Genomic DNA, 17249 nt, shown 5'->3' on the forward strand with positions numbered 1-17249 from the left:
CTCTGAAATACAGCCAATATGAACCATTGCCATTGCCCACATATAACTTCACAGCATAGCATCACTGAACCATTCAAAACAAGGGAGGCTAGAATGCCCCTACTCAAAAGCATACACACTGACACCTGTTGGCCCCAACACTTGGCACCCCTTGCGGTATTTATTTAATTACTGGTTAGCTCAAATACAAGGGACTCCCTTCAAGAGCTCACCTGCAGATGCAATCCAGTTCAATGCCAATCCATGGCTCTGCCCGTGACCGACTCCCGGTGCTATTCTCTTGGTTCCCTTCAGTAGCCATGCACAACACAAGTAGAACAACCCGACAACATGCCAAGCAATGCATCCACATAGATCAAAGCCATTACTGAGCCCAAGGCTTGCCACTGCACCCCTAGGAAGAGAGTATCACAACCAGTGCCCCAATCCTCTCCTGGGCCAAGGCAGGGCATCCAACCTCGCACAAACTCAGCAAGAATGACAGAAGCACAAAGCAGAAGAAGAAGATAAGCATCCGGCCAACAGAAATAGCCTGTTTCAGCTCGAAACAGCCCCAGAAGATGGTTGAACAGCAGACAGCAGAATCTGGTAGGAGGGAGCTGCCCTTGACTGACTTCCAGCACCAGCAAAGGTCAAGAGAAAGAGCGTCCAGCAAGCTGTAGCAAATCCGCCATGATTGCGTCCTCTAGAATGGAGTTTTCAGCCCACAAACACCTCAGATCTCAGTGTGCCTTGCACCAGACAGGAGCTAGGAGTGAGGCATCCAGGAACATGGCCTTAGATGCAAGAAAGGAAGACTTTTGTCGCAAAGAAAGTAAAGAAAACCTTCAGAAAAGGCCCAAAATGTAGGCGTCCACGTCCAGGAAGCATGCCAGTAGTAGGAAACACCAAGGGGAGGAGAACTATCATGGAGAAAGCTTCAAAATCCACTTCAGCCAGCAAGAGGGGAGCTGCAGAAATCCGCCATCTTGAGACCTCTGGTAGGGGAGAAGACTCAAAACAGCAAGGAAGGGAAGGGAAGGGCTCCAGGGCCTTCGAGGTGCTTCCGGAGGTGACACCCAGGTGCCACAAGGCAAGCAGAGAGGCCACACAAGCTCCACACACAGACACATGGCAAATGGGGCGTGGGAATTTAATGCCCCTAGGGGGGTCAGTTGGCAAACCATGACCCTAATGCTTGGAACCAATGACCCTAGTTTATAGGACCTCTAGGGGGTCAATTTTTAAAGGATGACCCAGCGAACCAAACCAATGACCTTAGAAACTAGAACCACTCTAATAGCACTAGGAGTTGCACTTATTGCACGTGAAATCATAGGTACCCTTTGGGCATTAACTAAGGCCCCTAGGCTAAATTCAGTGGCAGTTAGTTTAGACACTTCACCATCACCATCACGTCCCCGTGACACCATCCATCTCCGTATGTCTATCTATCAGAGACTGCAAGAGTCCCCTTGGACCCACACTGTAGAACTGGGCTCCGCTGAGAATGGGAGGGAGGGGGAATAGGTGAATCCGAAGAGGTACCCCTGTCCCTAAGAACTGGCCCAACCACTGTGCTGGTGTGAAACTCTGAAGGCCCGCCCACCAATCTCTGCCATCCTCGGGCCCGCACCCCAAAGATGTGAGAGGGTCTCTAATCGTACCTCTGCATCAGCCACGAGTCTCGCCCACGTCCTGAAAGATCAAGCTGGGCCACTGTCCCACTGTCCACAACCAATATACCTAGATGAATCCAGGAACATTCCCAAACTCATCCTCTAAAAACACAACATAGTGCAGTTTCAATCTCACGATAGTCCCCAACCAATGTGTAACCTCTGTCCTAGCATGCGACCATCCTAATCCCGGACCTCCAGGTGCCAACTGTCGTGCGAACTCTTCCGAAAACTGAGGACTAGCCCAGATAAGACCCCTTGCCAATCGCTGCCAAACTGTGAAGAGACTCCGCATCAAGGGAGAGCCCTTCCCTGTAAGGGGGGCCTCTGAGAAGAGCCATCTGTGTGACTATTGCCACTGACCAACCGTGTGGGGGGTGTTCCAAAGGAGACCGCACTGCAGAAGAAGTTTCCAGGACTCTGTACCTAGAGAGAGGCCCCTCACTATTAACTTGCCCAACAAATTCCTTGGGTTTGCTCATTTAGGATTCCTTGGGTTTGCTCATTAAGGATAAGGATGCAGCAGATTCCTTGGGTTTGCTCATTTAGGATAAGGTTAACAATGGATGGATTAAGGGTACTCCACAAGACAATGAAACCCGAATAGTTTATCGGTAGTTTGCTGATGACACTCCATAATGATGAGGTTTCAGTGGGAGCAACTATTCATTGTTTGGAGATATTATTAGCAGCACTTGTGTCCAATATAAATCATAGCAAAATGAGAATATATGGCACCAAAAGTAAGCCCCTTGATGTGGTTATGAAGAGAGGTTGCAAGGTTTTGTAGGAAGGTGTTCCCTCCTCACTTATAAGGATTCCAATCAGCCTTCATTGTTTATTGAAGGATAGGTGGGAGTGAGTGCTTCAAAGAATACAAGAGGAGGTAAACGGCAAGGCATTCAATGCTTCGTGGTGAGGAGAAAATTTGTCTTCAACCATTTCATTTACCTTTCTGTTATTTATTTCATATCATGCTGGTATCCTTCCAAGAGTGGCCTCAATAAAATTAAACTCCTTATTTAGGGATGTTCTGTGGGGAGGTGAGCTTGATCACAAAAAGGTGGCCAAAGTGAGGTGGGATTAATGCACTCTCCCCAACCTAGTCAACATAGAAGGATTAGCAGCCAAATTCATAGGCAAGTGGATTGTTAATGCTTTGCACAAAGGAGACACTTTGGGCTTACCTTCTTTGAAGAAATCTTGCTAATAGTAGACCAATGAGATGGAAGCAGTGGAAGTTTTACCCTGAAGTTGCAGCTTTCTTTGGCAAGGAGCCTCTATTCCACAAAAGCGTCAGAATTGCGAAGGTCAATGCGGAGAGCACGGGAGTCCCTCAAAACTTACATCAACTAGAAAGGATTCTCTACGAAAACTGGTATCTTTGACCTTGTGTAAAGGGCTTTTATCACACTTCTTTGCATTAGTGGCAGCCCATCCTCTGCTAGTAGAACTGTCAAATGCGGAGAGCACGGGAGTCCTTCAAAACTTGCATCAACTAGAAAGGATTCTCTACGAAAACTGGTATCTTTTACCTCATGTAAAGGGCTTTTATCACACCTCTTTGCATTAGTGGCAGCCCATCCTCTGCTAGTAGAACTGTCACAAATGTGATCAGCCTTCATTTGAGACCTCTTTTACTAGATCTTGTTCACGATCCTTGTATACTTTTTAAAAGACCTTAGAAGTCTTCCCAATGCTTTTGAATTCTTGCAGTCACCTTATTCTTCTATTTGGGCTTGAAGGATCAGTCACAAGCCAGTGTGGGCTTCACGTTCTATTAGGAGAGAATATATTCGTTGCAAGTGACAACACATTTGTATAAATTTGAGATAGACCTTGTATGACAGTATAGAGACGTGAATAGTGTCTTCTTTTTACTCCTTGTGTGAGGCAACGAATGCTAACTGTGTAGATATCAATTGGCATGTTTGTTGTCTGGCGAAAATCGTTCCTGCAGGACTTTTATTGGAATTCCTGCTCGTTAGTTGGTTGGTCCCGTCTTTGTTGCAAATCAAATTTTCCAAGCAATTAGTTGGTTAGATTCAATACAGTGTGTTGAATGCAACCATCCATTCCTAAAATTATTGGCCTTGTCATGAAATGAAAGACACCAAATTTAGAGAATCCCTAAGCATCCCAGTCGGCTAAGATTTTTGTTGTAAGTTGATTGTGCAGGTCCTTGCTCAGAGAGAGGTGCACAGAAAGCAAGGTTGAAGGCCTTGTAAGTTGTGCTACCTAAAGGCGAATTTGTTGGTGCATCTTTAATTGGAACTATTTTTTGAGTCTCCATCAAGCATGGATTTACATTCCAGTGGTAGCACCTCAAAGCCAGTCGTCTTTCATGAGATTAAGTTGGGTCATAGATATTACATTACATGGGCTGCTTGTAACAATGTCTGAGGTCTCTGTAGCCTCTGCTGATCCTTTACACACAACGTGCTTATGAGTTGGCTTAGTGACCTGAGTCTTCACAACGGATTTACTCCTCATCTATAGAGATTTACAGAGATATCCTTTTCCAACAGTTTTGAGGGGGAACCCTTAGGGTGGACAAGAAGGATATTGATGTCAAGTTTACCAAACTGAATCTCCTCCGACTATGATCTTTTATGGGCGAGTCATCTGTCAGAGATATAGGGCAGCACTCATGTCACTGCTCCGCAGCGCAAGGATGGATTCCCATGGATCATTCTCCCTCCCAGATCTATCTTCACACATGCACAAGTTTAAATGCCAGGATCCAGGATAACACACATCAATATTGACAATACAAAATATAGTATTGCAAAGTGTGGACTATTCTCATACCACAAAATAGCTCAAATTGTTAGGCAGCCTATTGCAGTCCTACCCAGAGCCTAGATGGCCACAAAACAGAGCCAAGCACTCTCCCTAAAACTGCTGCAATCCCTCACTGCAGCATGCCTTGAATAAACCTCAGTGGTGATGAGAGAATGAGCCAAAGAGTTCCTATTTATTAATATGAGTAGAGCCCCGCCCCCCCCCCCCCCCCTTTCCCCTCCCCGGGCAGGCTCTTCAAGACGGCCGACCAGGCCAACGAGCCACAAAACGGCCGACCTGGGTTGGGTCTTTCTTTCATCCTGGGTTGGGTCTTTCAGGGCTTGATGAGGGCCTTAAGTGGGCTTATAAAAGGCTACATTAAGGCCACTCAATCCAGCCCTATGTGGGCTCATGGATAGCCCAACAACGAGCTCTATCAACAGCAGTCCCACATGGACTTCCAAGCTCCTTCCACGGCATTCAAAAGGTCCCAGGAAGGACATTGCATGCACAGACCCTCCAAGGGCTGTGTCCCTTGAACCCTAGTCCTGGATATGTGGTCATAGAACCTCCATGTGCTCCAACCAATCATGAGACCCTAGGTCGTCAAAAAATGTTCTATGTTCAATATGAGTCATGTACCAGCCAGAATCTCCATGATGCCTATGTGATCTCCATGTGTTCATCCAAGGAGTCCCCAATGCATATACTCTATGACCAGGCCATCCTCGAATAGATAGGCAACCATGACTTGTCTCAAACAAGAGAGTGCAAAGAAAATGATCCTAACATTGGGATGGAACCCTAATCTAAGAGACATATTCCCAAACCGTGCCGAATAGCCCTAAAAGGACCTAATCTTAATTAAAGTCTTATGCCACCCAACGAGACAAATAATCAACACATTGTGACAAAACCTTAATGTGACCAACTTCCCTTGACATCGTCACAAAAGAGAACAACCAAGTGGTATCAGCTAGAGGATGAATTACTTTATTGAGTATCCCTATCATCTTAGCAATAAATTCAAGGAAAGAATAGCTTGCAAAAAAATCCAAATAATCTATAAGGAAAGACATTTCCGGACTCTTTGCAATTAAAAGTCCAATAGAACTTAAGCCAAGGGTACATTCAATTAACTATCTTTGTGTCCATTTCATAGTTAGTCCTCTATCCTTATATTTATTTGATTGCACAAAAATTAGGGGGTCTTTATAATTCATTGTACATGGCTCGCTATCTTTTGTTATGTGGATCAATTTTCACATAAGGTCAATCTAAATTCTTAATGTCTTCCATTCTAACATGTGTGTTGTTCTCTTCCTATGGATGTTTCTTTTAGAAGATTCTTCTCTTTGTGTGTGAAAGATCACATTTTTTAAATGAAGACAGATCATCAAAGTAGAGCTGATGGAGGACAAACTTTGTCAAGAATCTGAAAAAAGACCCAACATACTCTGAGGTGTCAATGGGATAGATGCAATGGAGACTCTGAGGCAGTTCCCCAATGGAACAAAGATTTTCCTCCCTATGGCATGGTATGCAGTGGCATCTCCTCCTCCTTGGTTGTCTTTTAATATTCATTGAGGCTGGAGCCAACTGTTTTCCGTTCTCCAACCAGCGGAGATAGAGTGGAGGGATGAAGAAGTATATCAATAAACACAAGAAGGACTACTGTTCACCATACTCATTTGATATATACAATGAAACCAACCAAGGCAACGTTCGAAAGGTGTAAAACTCTCTCTCATGACTGTACACTCTATAAAAGATCCTCACGCGGAGAAGGTGGAGAAGAGCCTAGAAGATGAGGCCCATTCACTTTATGTTGCAATTATACCCAACCCTGGACCCTGACCAAGAACTTCTTCAGCCTCTCTTTAAGCTCTTCAAAAATACAGAAACCAGTGTTGGCCTATGCTTTTCCCTGCGCACATATTCAGTTGACCTCTCTCTTGACTAATGCAAAACATGAGATCGCCGTTGTTCACAGACTGCCCCATTAAATCTTTTAACCAAGACCTTATTCAAGAGTACCCTTGTTACTTGATTTTCATGTTTCTCGTTTCTACACTGATTGAGGAATGATAACAAGAACAATAACTGGCACAGAAAAACTTACAAGCATGGGGTGCCCTTTTATGTGGAAACTGCACAGGGGAGCTCAACCGAAGATTCAAATCCTCAACACTTGCTCTAGATATCAACAAAAATTGCCCTTCATTGGCAAAGCTTAGGTCTCCTGCTTCTCTGCATGTCTGTGAATCACATAAGCTTCTCGGCCTCACTTGCCTGCTCCTTGGCTCCTTTCTGACTAGCGTGCAGGCTGTACCCAAAGCTTCTGTAAACCAGTCAGCAACTTCCTTTCCATACAGTTGCCCCTTAGATCTGAGGATCCCAAAACAAGGTTTGATGAAGTGAAGATAAAAGTATAGGAAAATGCAAATCCAGATGCATGGAGCATTGAAAACAAGTAACCAAAACTCACCTCTTTCCACACAACTCGATTCCTACATCAGCTCCATATTGTGATGTCTCTTTGATAGAGACTTCAAGTTGTTTTTCCATGTTTGGAGAAGTTATACACAGTTTATTTGTTGACAAATCAACAGAAGTTCCTATCAAGCACATCAGTGGATACTGCATGCCAAGCCAAAGAAACATGGTAAGCAAGCAGCCAAAGCAAAATTCTTGACGTGCACAGGTATAAATTTTAACATTACAACACATCAAAGAAAAAACAACCATTCACCAGATAGAGAGTGAGAACTCACAAAATGCCATAATTCAAGCTCAGTAACAAATGCAATGTAAAAACTGCCAATCAGTCAAAATCTTACCTTCTTCTGTGTTAGAACATCACCTTCAGCACTTATTATAAGCCATTCACGATCATATATAAGACCTGATCATCCAAGTGCAAAAAAGACAACAAAAAATTTATCGCCTTCACAACAAGCATTAGCGAAAGACAATCTCTAGACTTGATGTAGAAATTAAAAGTTGCATATCGGACATGTTCTTCTTTACATAATAAGGAAAAGAAAAATGCGTAGCAATATATATTTTAATTATTTAGGCGAAAAGTGCCAATAAAACTGAATACTCAGGAGCCCTATGAAGGAGAAACTAAGCACACACAAAAGACTACAAAAAAAACTTCTTTTCTCTTTCTCATGCATGTGAAGTCACACTCTATAAGCATGTGAAGTTGCACGCCCGCATGCACATACACACACACACGCTAGGTGCAAGAAGCAATGGAATGGAGATGGAATGCAAGGGAGAAAACAACGGGGTCAGGAAACGAAAGTACTTGCCAAATGGATAATGAGAAAGTACAAGTGGTTGCCAATATAGGCCCCAAAGTCAACCACAAGTGTTGACCAACGAAGTCAACCTGAGGGTTGACTGATCCTAACTGGCCTACAAGGCCATACTATGGCTAAGTGCTAACAAACCCCTCTCCTGGTATGGCTGAAATATCTTGGATATATCTCAAGTATACCTGGAAACTATATCATGGTTTCACATCAACCTATGATAATACAAGGAGATCAACATCACGTAATAAATGGTGCCAAGTGTAAGGCATGTCAAAAAGTCTCAAACTTGGGTCATGGTAGAGCCTTTGCGAAGAGATCTTCCTGCTAAGTTATCCTCCGTGGGAACGTAGGACAACTTCATATCTCCAGTTGATAGGCGTTGATAGTGCACCTCAATGTGATTGCTACGCGCATGAAAGACAAGGTTACGTGCAACGGCCAAAGCACTCTAGGTGTCTGAGTAGATTATCATAGAAGTATCCTGGCTGACATGAAGATCTTCTTAACGGAATACAAAACTCCATTCTTTGGGGGTTTGATAATAGAGAACTGAACTACTCGTGCATTGCTGAAGGAAAGAACTAAGATCTACAAGATAGCTGAGATATTGTCACTACAGAACAGAATACACTTCTCTCTCTCATTGTTCAAAGGTAAAGAAGGAAATAGATGCAACATTAGACTTAGAAAAGCAGGAATGGAAACATAATGTGCAAGATAGATAACAATCGCGATTGTATTCATAAGATAAGCTACTACAAGAACAACACATTGCATAATCCGCTCCTCAATTTGTCTCTCACATTCTTGCTATATTTGACTTCGTGGTTGGTATTTCACTTTACAACTTCTAACTGCTAAGGCTTTTGACCATTCCGATAGTAAAGTCGGGTTACTTATTTTCCCCCTTAACACTTGGCACTCCCGGTGGATAGGAATTTGGACTAAATTCCTGACCTGAACCCATCTCAAAATTTCAGATTTTAACTTTCGGAAAGTAGTGAACTCTTGTATCTGATGTAACATCCCATCAGACCAAGACTATATGGTTATCTGCTAGCATAACTTGTTGCAGTACCAAGATACTAACAGATTCCATACACAGCTGTTCCCTGCTCCCTTGAGTAAAACCGGAATTTTTAATAACAAAATGGTGCCAATGGTTTACAAAAGAGTAAGACTCGGTATCTATTTTGACATTTGTACTATAAACTGTAGACAAACAGGAAGACTAACAAAATGAAATACTAGAAATGAATTCAAACATTTCTCAAAGACTAGTAGTTGTTTTTGCAGTCTGTGCTGCCTTCAGATCATCATCCTAGGTAATTTTATTTTCTTGTTCAATTTCATCACCTTTCAAATCGGAGTCTTCATAGTCCACCAGTTTGAAAGCTGGTGTCACCGGATCTGTCAGTGGGGTGTCCGTCCTCCATAGTCCAGTTATCATTTGTAAGTGATTAAATTTTTTGAATTAAGATGTCAAGGGACTTATCCACTCCTGTGAGATTAAACTTTGTAGTGTCATCTTCAATATCATGAATTTCCACATCCTTGTCTTTCATGATCTCTGTTTTTGTCATCAGTAAAGTATTAGCTGCGTCACTGTTTGTTAAACATTTGGCTCCTATATTCTGTTTATTGGAGCCACTGGTTCTTCAAAATCAACTATTGTAAAGGCAGGAAAAGGCTTAACAGGGGACAGAAATTGTGTTGATGAAGTCTCACTTTCCTCTCTTACCAATTGTTCTGAATCTTCTTGAGGAACCTATTGGTTCAGATTCCTCTATCTTAGCCAGCTTGATCTTTAATGCATAGACTTCCTTTTCAGTTCTTGCACCTCTTTGTTCAATAAGAATTTAGATAAATTCTGCGTCCCAATGTTGAATTGGTTTCTGTTGTAAGTGAAGCAATCTGTTTCCCATTTGTTCCCATAACTGAACCCATATACAGTGTCAACTTGTCTTGCATTTCAGATAATGTTATAGGAGGCATAAAGGTACATGCGATTTCCAACTACTACTCATCTTGCATGCTCTTCAATTGGTCTTCCACTGGGGCAAGTGTTGTAAATTTTTCTTTTAACAATAAGTTTTCAGAAAATAGTTTACTATGTTCTTCTGTTAAATTTTCCATTTCTTGGAACAGTCCCTGTTGGATCTGAATTGACCATTTTCTTACTGCATCTGCAGTTTGTTGATTCTCAGTCTACATCCTACTGTAACTGCATTTTCTCTTTTTCATACTGTTCTACTAACAGTTTCTGTTCTTCAACCTTGTACTGTAGATCCTATTTTAAACATTGATTATGTTCAAGTAAAATATCATTGTCTTCTTAAAATTGTTACCATTCCAAATAAGCATTCTGCATTCCTCTGTACTGTTCCCTTTGTTGGAGCTGAAATCTCTGTAAAAGGTTGATGGCTTCATCTGCATCAGTAAAAATAATTGGCTCTTCATCGTTATCCACAGGACTTTGTTCTCTGTTCTCTGGATTCTCCTGTGCCATTGGTGACTGTGGTGATGACTGCCTTTGCTGTGGTGAGTCCGGATGCTCTTTCTGTACTGGGGGTGTTCCCTCATTTCTCTCCCACCTCTGGTTTTCTGTATTTTCCTGAGTGGCTTTTTCTAGCATAGTGTCTTGGGCTTGTAGCTCTTCCTATCTCTTAATTTCCTGCTCATCTCTGTTGCAGGGTCGCCTGTGGGTAGTCTTACATTTGGGCTTTTTAGCTGATTCTGGGTTGCTCTATTGGTGAGTGATTTCCAGTGGGGATTTCTAGCCACCCATTGCTGCCTCAATTTCTGACTGCCCATATCCAGCCTCCTTCAGCAGTTTAATCATCTCTTGCCTTTGAATTTCTTCCCCGATGCACTTGTTATCCGGTTCATTTTCCTCATCCAAAATGGTAAACACTAGCGTGGCTTGGGACCCTCCGGAATCTGAATAACAAGGCATACAATATTGACTAGAGCTTATTTTAAGTGGTACTCCTCCGCTTTTCCTTGCCACTGATCTCTCCCATGATTCTTTCATGTATGAAGGCAGCCCAATTTACTGGATTGCCCAGCTCAGCAAAATGCATTAATGAGTAATTATCCTTGGAAATATGATCATATTTGGTTGGCAGTAATACTCTTTCCAGAAACCACTTTCACTAATCACGGCGCTGGCCCTTCAAAGCATTCTTAACATAAAAATAACCCTTTGAATGCAGCTCCTTTACCATGACTTCATCCGGATACCGGCTCGGGGCTTTGGTTGGTGCATTTGGAATCAACGGCAATTTGAAAACTCAAGCAACTAACCCAACTGATACTAGCTATTCCGGTGTCAACATCCCTTTCGTATCTCTCAAATGGTCAAACTGGTTTTGGGCCTCCATGTTCATTGCCCATTCCCACCATGGGAGATGATAGTATTCATGCAGTCCCATTCAATGCAACCGGGCAATGTTTTGGAGTCTAGTGGTATCCAAATCATGTTTGAAATCCTGAAGATCACAACTTGGAGTGTCTGTTGACCTTTTCTTTGCAGGTCGGGATGACTTCACTACTTTGTCATCCACGTTAGCACTCACTTAACTGCGCACGGACCATCGTGATGCTTGTGTCCCTTTCCGCTTGTGTGCTGACGGATTGTATGCCGTTGCCATCATTTGTAAACTCGATGAGCTGCTCGCAGCTCCCTCTCCTGCTATGTGCTCTTCAGCAACGGGTTTGAGGTTGGTAAGCATGCTGGGAAACCGATGGGAATAAGAAGGATGATTTGCTGACACTTGAAGTAGGCGCAGGACGACGGGAAAGGTGGAATGACTGTTGTGAATGAAGTGAATTGCTGATTTTTGCACGAGTTGAAACGCCTGCAAGTGTTAAGTGTCACTGTCGTCACTCCCTTGCATGATTTCCCTTTTATAGGCCCAATGTACCCGACCGTCGGATCTCCAAAAGTCTGATGCCCGACCAACTAATCCGAAGTCCGATCGTACTTGCCCCTCAATCCGACAAAGGGCTTCAATCGGAATCCATTGACTGCTTTCACTGATATATTACCATGCATATCAGCCAGTCGGAATGTGCCTTGGCCTAAATCCTTCACAATTTTGAATGTTCCATTATATCTCAATTTAAATTTTCTAGGGAACTTTCCCATTTCTGTATTCAAAATCATACCCAATCTTCTTTCTTCAACAATTCAAAGTTGATATTTTTGTCAACCCATGCTTTTCTTCGCTCTTGGATGACTTGTGCAGTATACCGACTTTCCAGTCGATCATCTTCCAATTGATTGAGTTGCTGTTGTCAAAATTCCACCGACTTCTCCGGACTGAATCTCTGCTCAAACCCATAAACTGGCGGTCACAAATTCCATGGGCACTACCGTCTCAACTCCATAGACCAACTTGAAGTGTGTCATTCCCGTGCTCACCTTAAATGCTGTTCGGAATGCCCACAACACTGAATCCAGCTTTGTGTCACAGTCCATTCTGTTTTCCGAAACTGTCAATTTCAGAATCCGGTTGCTTATGGATGGTATGTTGATACAATTTTGTGAACAATCAAGTGAATTTTTATCAATAATTTAACGGTTCTGTTTAGGAAGTTCCCCCCTTGGTCCGATACCAACTCTATTGGACATCCAACCGTGTAATAATATTGCGGTACAAGAACTTTGCAATGTTGTTTGATGAATTGTCGCGCAGAGCTTGTGCTTCCACCCACTTATACAAATAATCCGTGGCTACCAAAATGTATTTGTTCCCAATGTGTTTTGCAGCTGGTTTGAATGGTCCCACAAAATCTGGACCCCATTTTTGAAATGGCTACAATGGTAAAATTGAATTTAGTAGCAATCTGTCGGCATCTGATGGTTGCCCATCTCTTTGGCAGTACCAGCATTTCTTTGTGAATTTGTGTGAATCCTTCATTACTATTGGCCACCACAATCCAGCTTGAAAAATCTTTTTCACTGTCACATCACCCGTAAAATGACCACCCAATATTCCTTGATGGGTTTCCTGCAAAATTGCATGCTGCTCGTGGTCCAGTATGCATCGTCAAAGTATCTGATCAATTCCTCTTTTATACAATGCTCCTGCAATAATCATGAATGGTCTGCTTTTGAGAGCCATTCTCCGCTTCTTATCTCTTGTGAAACTCTCAGGAAGTCAAAAACTGCAACATTGTGTCATACCAATCTGTTCCATGAATAGCTTCCACTTGGACCAAATACAGTAGTGCTTGGTGGTCGACGTGGAAGACCATTATGTTAGTCAAAAGATGGTGCCGAATTTTTTGCAAGGCATGTATCATGAACAAGCCTTCCCTTTCAATAACTGAATAGTTCCGTTCGGCTGATGACAAGGTACGGCTGGCATAGTACACTAGCTAGAACCACCCTTTTTTCTCAAGGTTTGCATTAATACCGCCCCTATGCAATGTCCGATGCATCCACAAAAACATGAAATTCCTGGGTCCAATCTGGTGGGATAAGAATAGGTGCTACGATCAACATTTTCTTCAGTAACTCAAATGCTTTTTGTAGCTCCTCTCCAAATAAATTGTTCATTGGGCTTAACCAATCTTGATAGTGGTTAACAGACATAGGACAAATACTTGATAAATCTATTGTGCAATTTCACTTGCCCAATGAATCTCATGACTTCTTTGGCATTTCTAGGTGGTTTAGGTTCTTTAATTGCAGCGACCTTCCTTGGATCAATGGCCATTCCTTCGGCTGAAATGATGTGTCCGAGTAAAACACCCCGGCGGACTGCAAATGCGCATTTCATCGGATCCAGGCTAGATCAAGACTCTCGACATTTTCCAAAACAAAGTCGAAGATGTTCGATGTGTTCGTCTTTTTTGCCACACACACAGAAGTCATCTACAAACACTCTCATGAAAGTAGCGACGTATGGTGCAAAAATTCTCTGCATCCATCCTTGAAATGTGGGAGGAGTATTTTTTAATAAGAAATTCATGACATTGCTTGCAAATACTCCCTATTGTGTGACAAATGTTGTTTTGTTCTTATTTCTTCAGCAATCTGAATCTTCTTATACCTGAATCCATCTAGGAAATTGTACACCTCATAGGCCGCTACTGCATCCAGCAAAAAGGTAGAGGAAAGGGGTTGGTTATAATGGCTACATTTAATTTTCTGTAGTCCACATAGACCCGCAATTTGCCATTTTTCTTGGTAACTATGACTATAGGAGAAAGCCATGTCACTTTATCCACCGTGTATATGAAACCTTCTCTGAACAATTTATCAATTTCTTCTTTGACCAACTTAGCATAGTTGGGATTGTAGGCCATCCTCTGGTGGTTCTAGTGATGCCCTATAGGCCATGGTATGTGCCTTGTAGCCATAAATAAAGACACTTATAGTATTAGTGTCTTTTAGGCCACATAGGACACTTAGTCCTATGTGACACCTAGGACACTTAGTCCTAGGTCTAGGTACTTGTACCTTGTACTCATTTGTTTTTGGTTTATCCAAGATTTGACGTGATGGCTAACTCATCGCTTCTTTAGCTACCTGCACTCTCTCTCTCCTATCAGATCCTACAGTGGTATCAGAGCCACGTTTAGATTCGTCACCTGCACCCGCTCCTTCATTCGTACAGTCGTACGGTACAACTCCGTACCTATTTCCGACTGGACTACGTACGTCCCTTGTACTTGCACCGTACAATTGTACGGTTTCGTACTGCTCCGCTTTGTGCTTCTCCGTACTACGTGCATGCACCGTACAGCCATTGTACTCACTCGCAGTACCTGCTACAGCCGTATGCTCTTCTCCATGCTAGTGATTCCATACACCAAACGTCCGTACATCGTACATACGCTATATACCGTACATTGGATATGCTTCGTACAACCGTACACAGCAGCTATTCCGTACGTCACCGTACAATGTTCCGTACTGCTTCGTACCTTCGTCGTACATTCCGTACAGGCACAGTACATGTTCAGTACCTGCTTCCGTACAGGCATCGTACCTTTTTTTGTACTGTACTTCTGTACATTCACTATACAGTGCTCCGTACAGTGTGTCAGAATACGTACTAGCTAGCATTGGCTGTGAACACGGACATTGGCAGTTCTTGGGGCTTCCAGTTCTTTCCACCTTCTTTGGTTGCAATTTCTTGCAAGAACATTGGGGCTTTGGAGTTTGGTCTGCAATCTCTTGTTTGTTTGCAGTACATTGGGTCAGATTGCAGGACATTGAGTCACTTTTGCAGGACATTGAGTCAGATTTGCATACATTGGGTCACATTTGTAAAAATTTTAGCAAAATTTGGGGCTTTTTTACATTTGCTCTCTTTTTGGCCTATTTGCCCTCAATAAATTTGGGGCTTTTGCCAAATTTGCTATTTTTGCAGTGAACATTGCCTGCCACAGTCACATTTGGATCAGATCTGCATTTGCCCTTTGATTTGGGTCAGAAATTTACAGATATTTGCTGTCACTTTTTTGGACAGCCAGCTTTTTGCAGTGATAGCCTTGAGGCTTTTGGGTTTTCACGTCTTTTTCAGAGTATCACATTTGCTATGGCTGGGAACAATCAAGATTTATTTGGAGTCTTCGTGAAGATGATAAGATGGATGGCACCAACTATCCGATGTGGTCTTATCTCATGAAACATATTCTTGTTGCAAAGCATTTGTGGAATATTGTTTCTGGGGCTGATCTGAGGCCAGCCAATGCTACAGTGGTTGCCTCTACTGTTGGTCCTTCTGCAGGGGGTACTCCTTCAGATTCGCATACATTGGGTCACATTTGCAAAAATTTTAGCAAAATTTGGGGCTTTTTTGCATTTGCCCTCTTTTTGGCCTATTTGCCCTCAATAAATTTGGGGCTTTTGCCAGATTTGCTATTTTTGCAGTGAACATTGCCTGCCACAGTCACATTTGGATCAGATCTGCATTTGCCCTTTGATTTGGGTCAGAAATTTACAAATATTTGCTGTCACTTTTTTGGACAGCCAGCTTTTTGCAGTGATAGCCTTGAGGCTTTTGGGTTTTCACGTCTTTTTCAGAGTATCACATTTGCTATGGCTGGGAACAATCAAGATTTATTTGGAGTCTTCGTAAAGATGATAAGTTGGATGGCACCAACTATCCGATGTGGTCTTATCTCATGAAACATATTCTTGTTGCAAAGCATTTGTGGAATATTGTTTCTGGGGCTGATCTGAGGCCAGCCAATGCTACAGTGGTTGCCTCTACTGCTGGTCCTTCTGCAGGGGGTACTCCTCCTCATGCCTCTTCCTCTAGCACTCCTGCTGCTGCTCTTCCAACTCAAGAACAGTCAAGATGGGATGCAAGAGATGCAAATGCACATTCATGCATTGCTTTATCATACAAGAGAATCATTATTCCACACATCCGGTCTTGCAGAACAGCAAAGGATGCTTGGGATAAATTGGCTTCTCTCTATTAGATTCGCAATGAAGCTTGTGTTGCATATTTGAGAAGGCAATTACAGGAAGTCAGTATGAATGAAGGTGAGTCTATGGATGCATACCTAACAAAGGTCAAGGACCTCATGGAACAGCTTGCCAACATTGATGAGGTGGTGCCAAATTCACAGCTTGTCAGTACCACATTGAATGGACTGCCAGATACATATCAAGGGTTTGCTACAACCCTTCGATTAGTGGCCATGGGTAATCCAGACCACTATTCTTTTGATCAGCTAGTTACTTTGCTTTTGCAGGAAGAGCAAAGTAGAGCTAATAGACAAGCCATTATTCCTGATCATGCATTTGCTTCACAGTAGATAGGAAGAGGCAAGGCTTCCAAGCCTATGGACAGCCAAAATCTGCGCATAGCAGCTGCAATTCCTCCCATGCATCTAAAAATACAGCAGATAAGTCAAAGAAGAAAAGATGCAACTATTGTCGCAAGCCTGGACATGACATTTCAGAATGCAGGAAGCGCATTGCTTCGGAGAAAAAGAAAGCAGGATTGACAACTAATGCCTCACATGCTATTGAATCCCATGAGCCAGAAGATGCTTCACATGCACATGCTCTTCAGGATGATTGGGCATGGGCTGTCCATTGCTCATTTGATCCCTCCAAAGCTGATGCATTCTTTACTACTAATGATGCTCAGTCCTGGTACTTTGATAGTGGTGCTTCCAAGCATGTCACATCTTGCAGACAGTTGTTTCATTCTTTAGCTAATGCACCTCGAGGGGAGACTGTTACATGTGCTAATAATGCTTCATATGCTGTAAAAGGAGTTGGAGATGTGCAGCTCACATCCATTTCAAGCCATCCTGTCACTCTGACAAATGTTCTTTTAGTGCCTGGAATTGAAGTCAACTTGATTTCAATTTCAGCAATTGCTACTTCAGGTTTCAAAGTGATTTTTGATGGCTATAGATGCCTAGTTTATGATCTTCGTGATGACAATGCCATAGTTCTCACTGGCACTTTACAAAAAGGGCTTTATCACCTTGATCATCA

The 17249-nt window shown here is 42.7% G+C and overlaps 1 protein-coding gene across 2 annotated transcripts in view; it reads right to left on the reverse strand.

The window, feature by feature from the left end:
- The window catches only part of ABA3 (molybdenum cofactor sulfurase (LOS5) (ABA3)), a 149245-nt gene that overhangs the window by 11396 nt on the left and 120600 nt on the right, over nucleotides 1-17249 (reverse strand). For both annotated transcript variants that reach the window (XM_087378963.1, XM_087378962.1), the window contains 3 exons: nucleotides 7283-7347; nucleotides 6931-7082; nucleotides 6565-6830 (listed from right to left, as the gene is read on the reverse strand). In XM_087378963.1, coding sequence (XP_087235089.1) covers nucleotides 6565-6830; nucleotides 6931-7082; nucleotides 7283-7347 — 483 coding nt within the window. The remainder of the gene's footprint in view (nucleotides 1-6564; nucleotides 6831-6930; nucleotides 7083-7282; nucleotides 7348-17249) is intronic.

Source organism: Dipteris shenzhenensis, chromosome 9, assembly GCF_047967505.1.
Source record: "Dipteris shenzhenensis isolate YYH24624 ecotype China chromosome 9, Dip_SZ_1.0, whole genome shotgun sequence".
Classification (NCBI taxonomy): Eukaryota; Viridiplantae; Streptophyta; class Polypodiopsida; order Gleicheniales; family Dipteridaceae; genus Dipteris; species Dipteris shenzhenensis.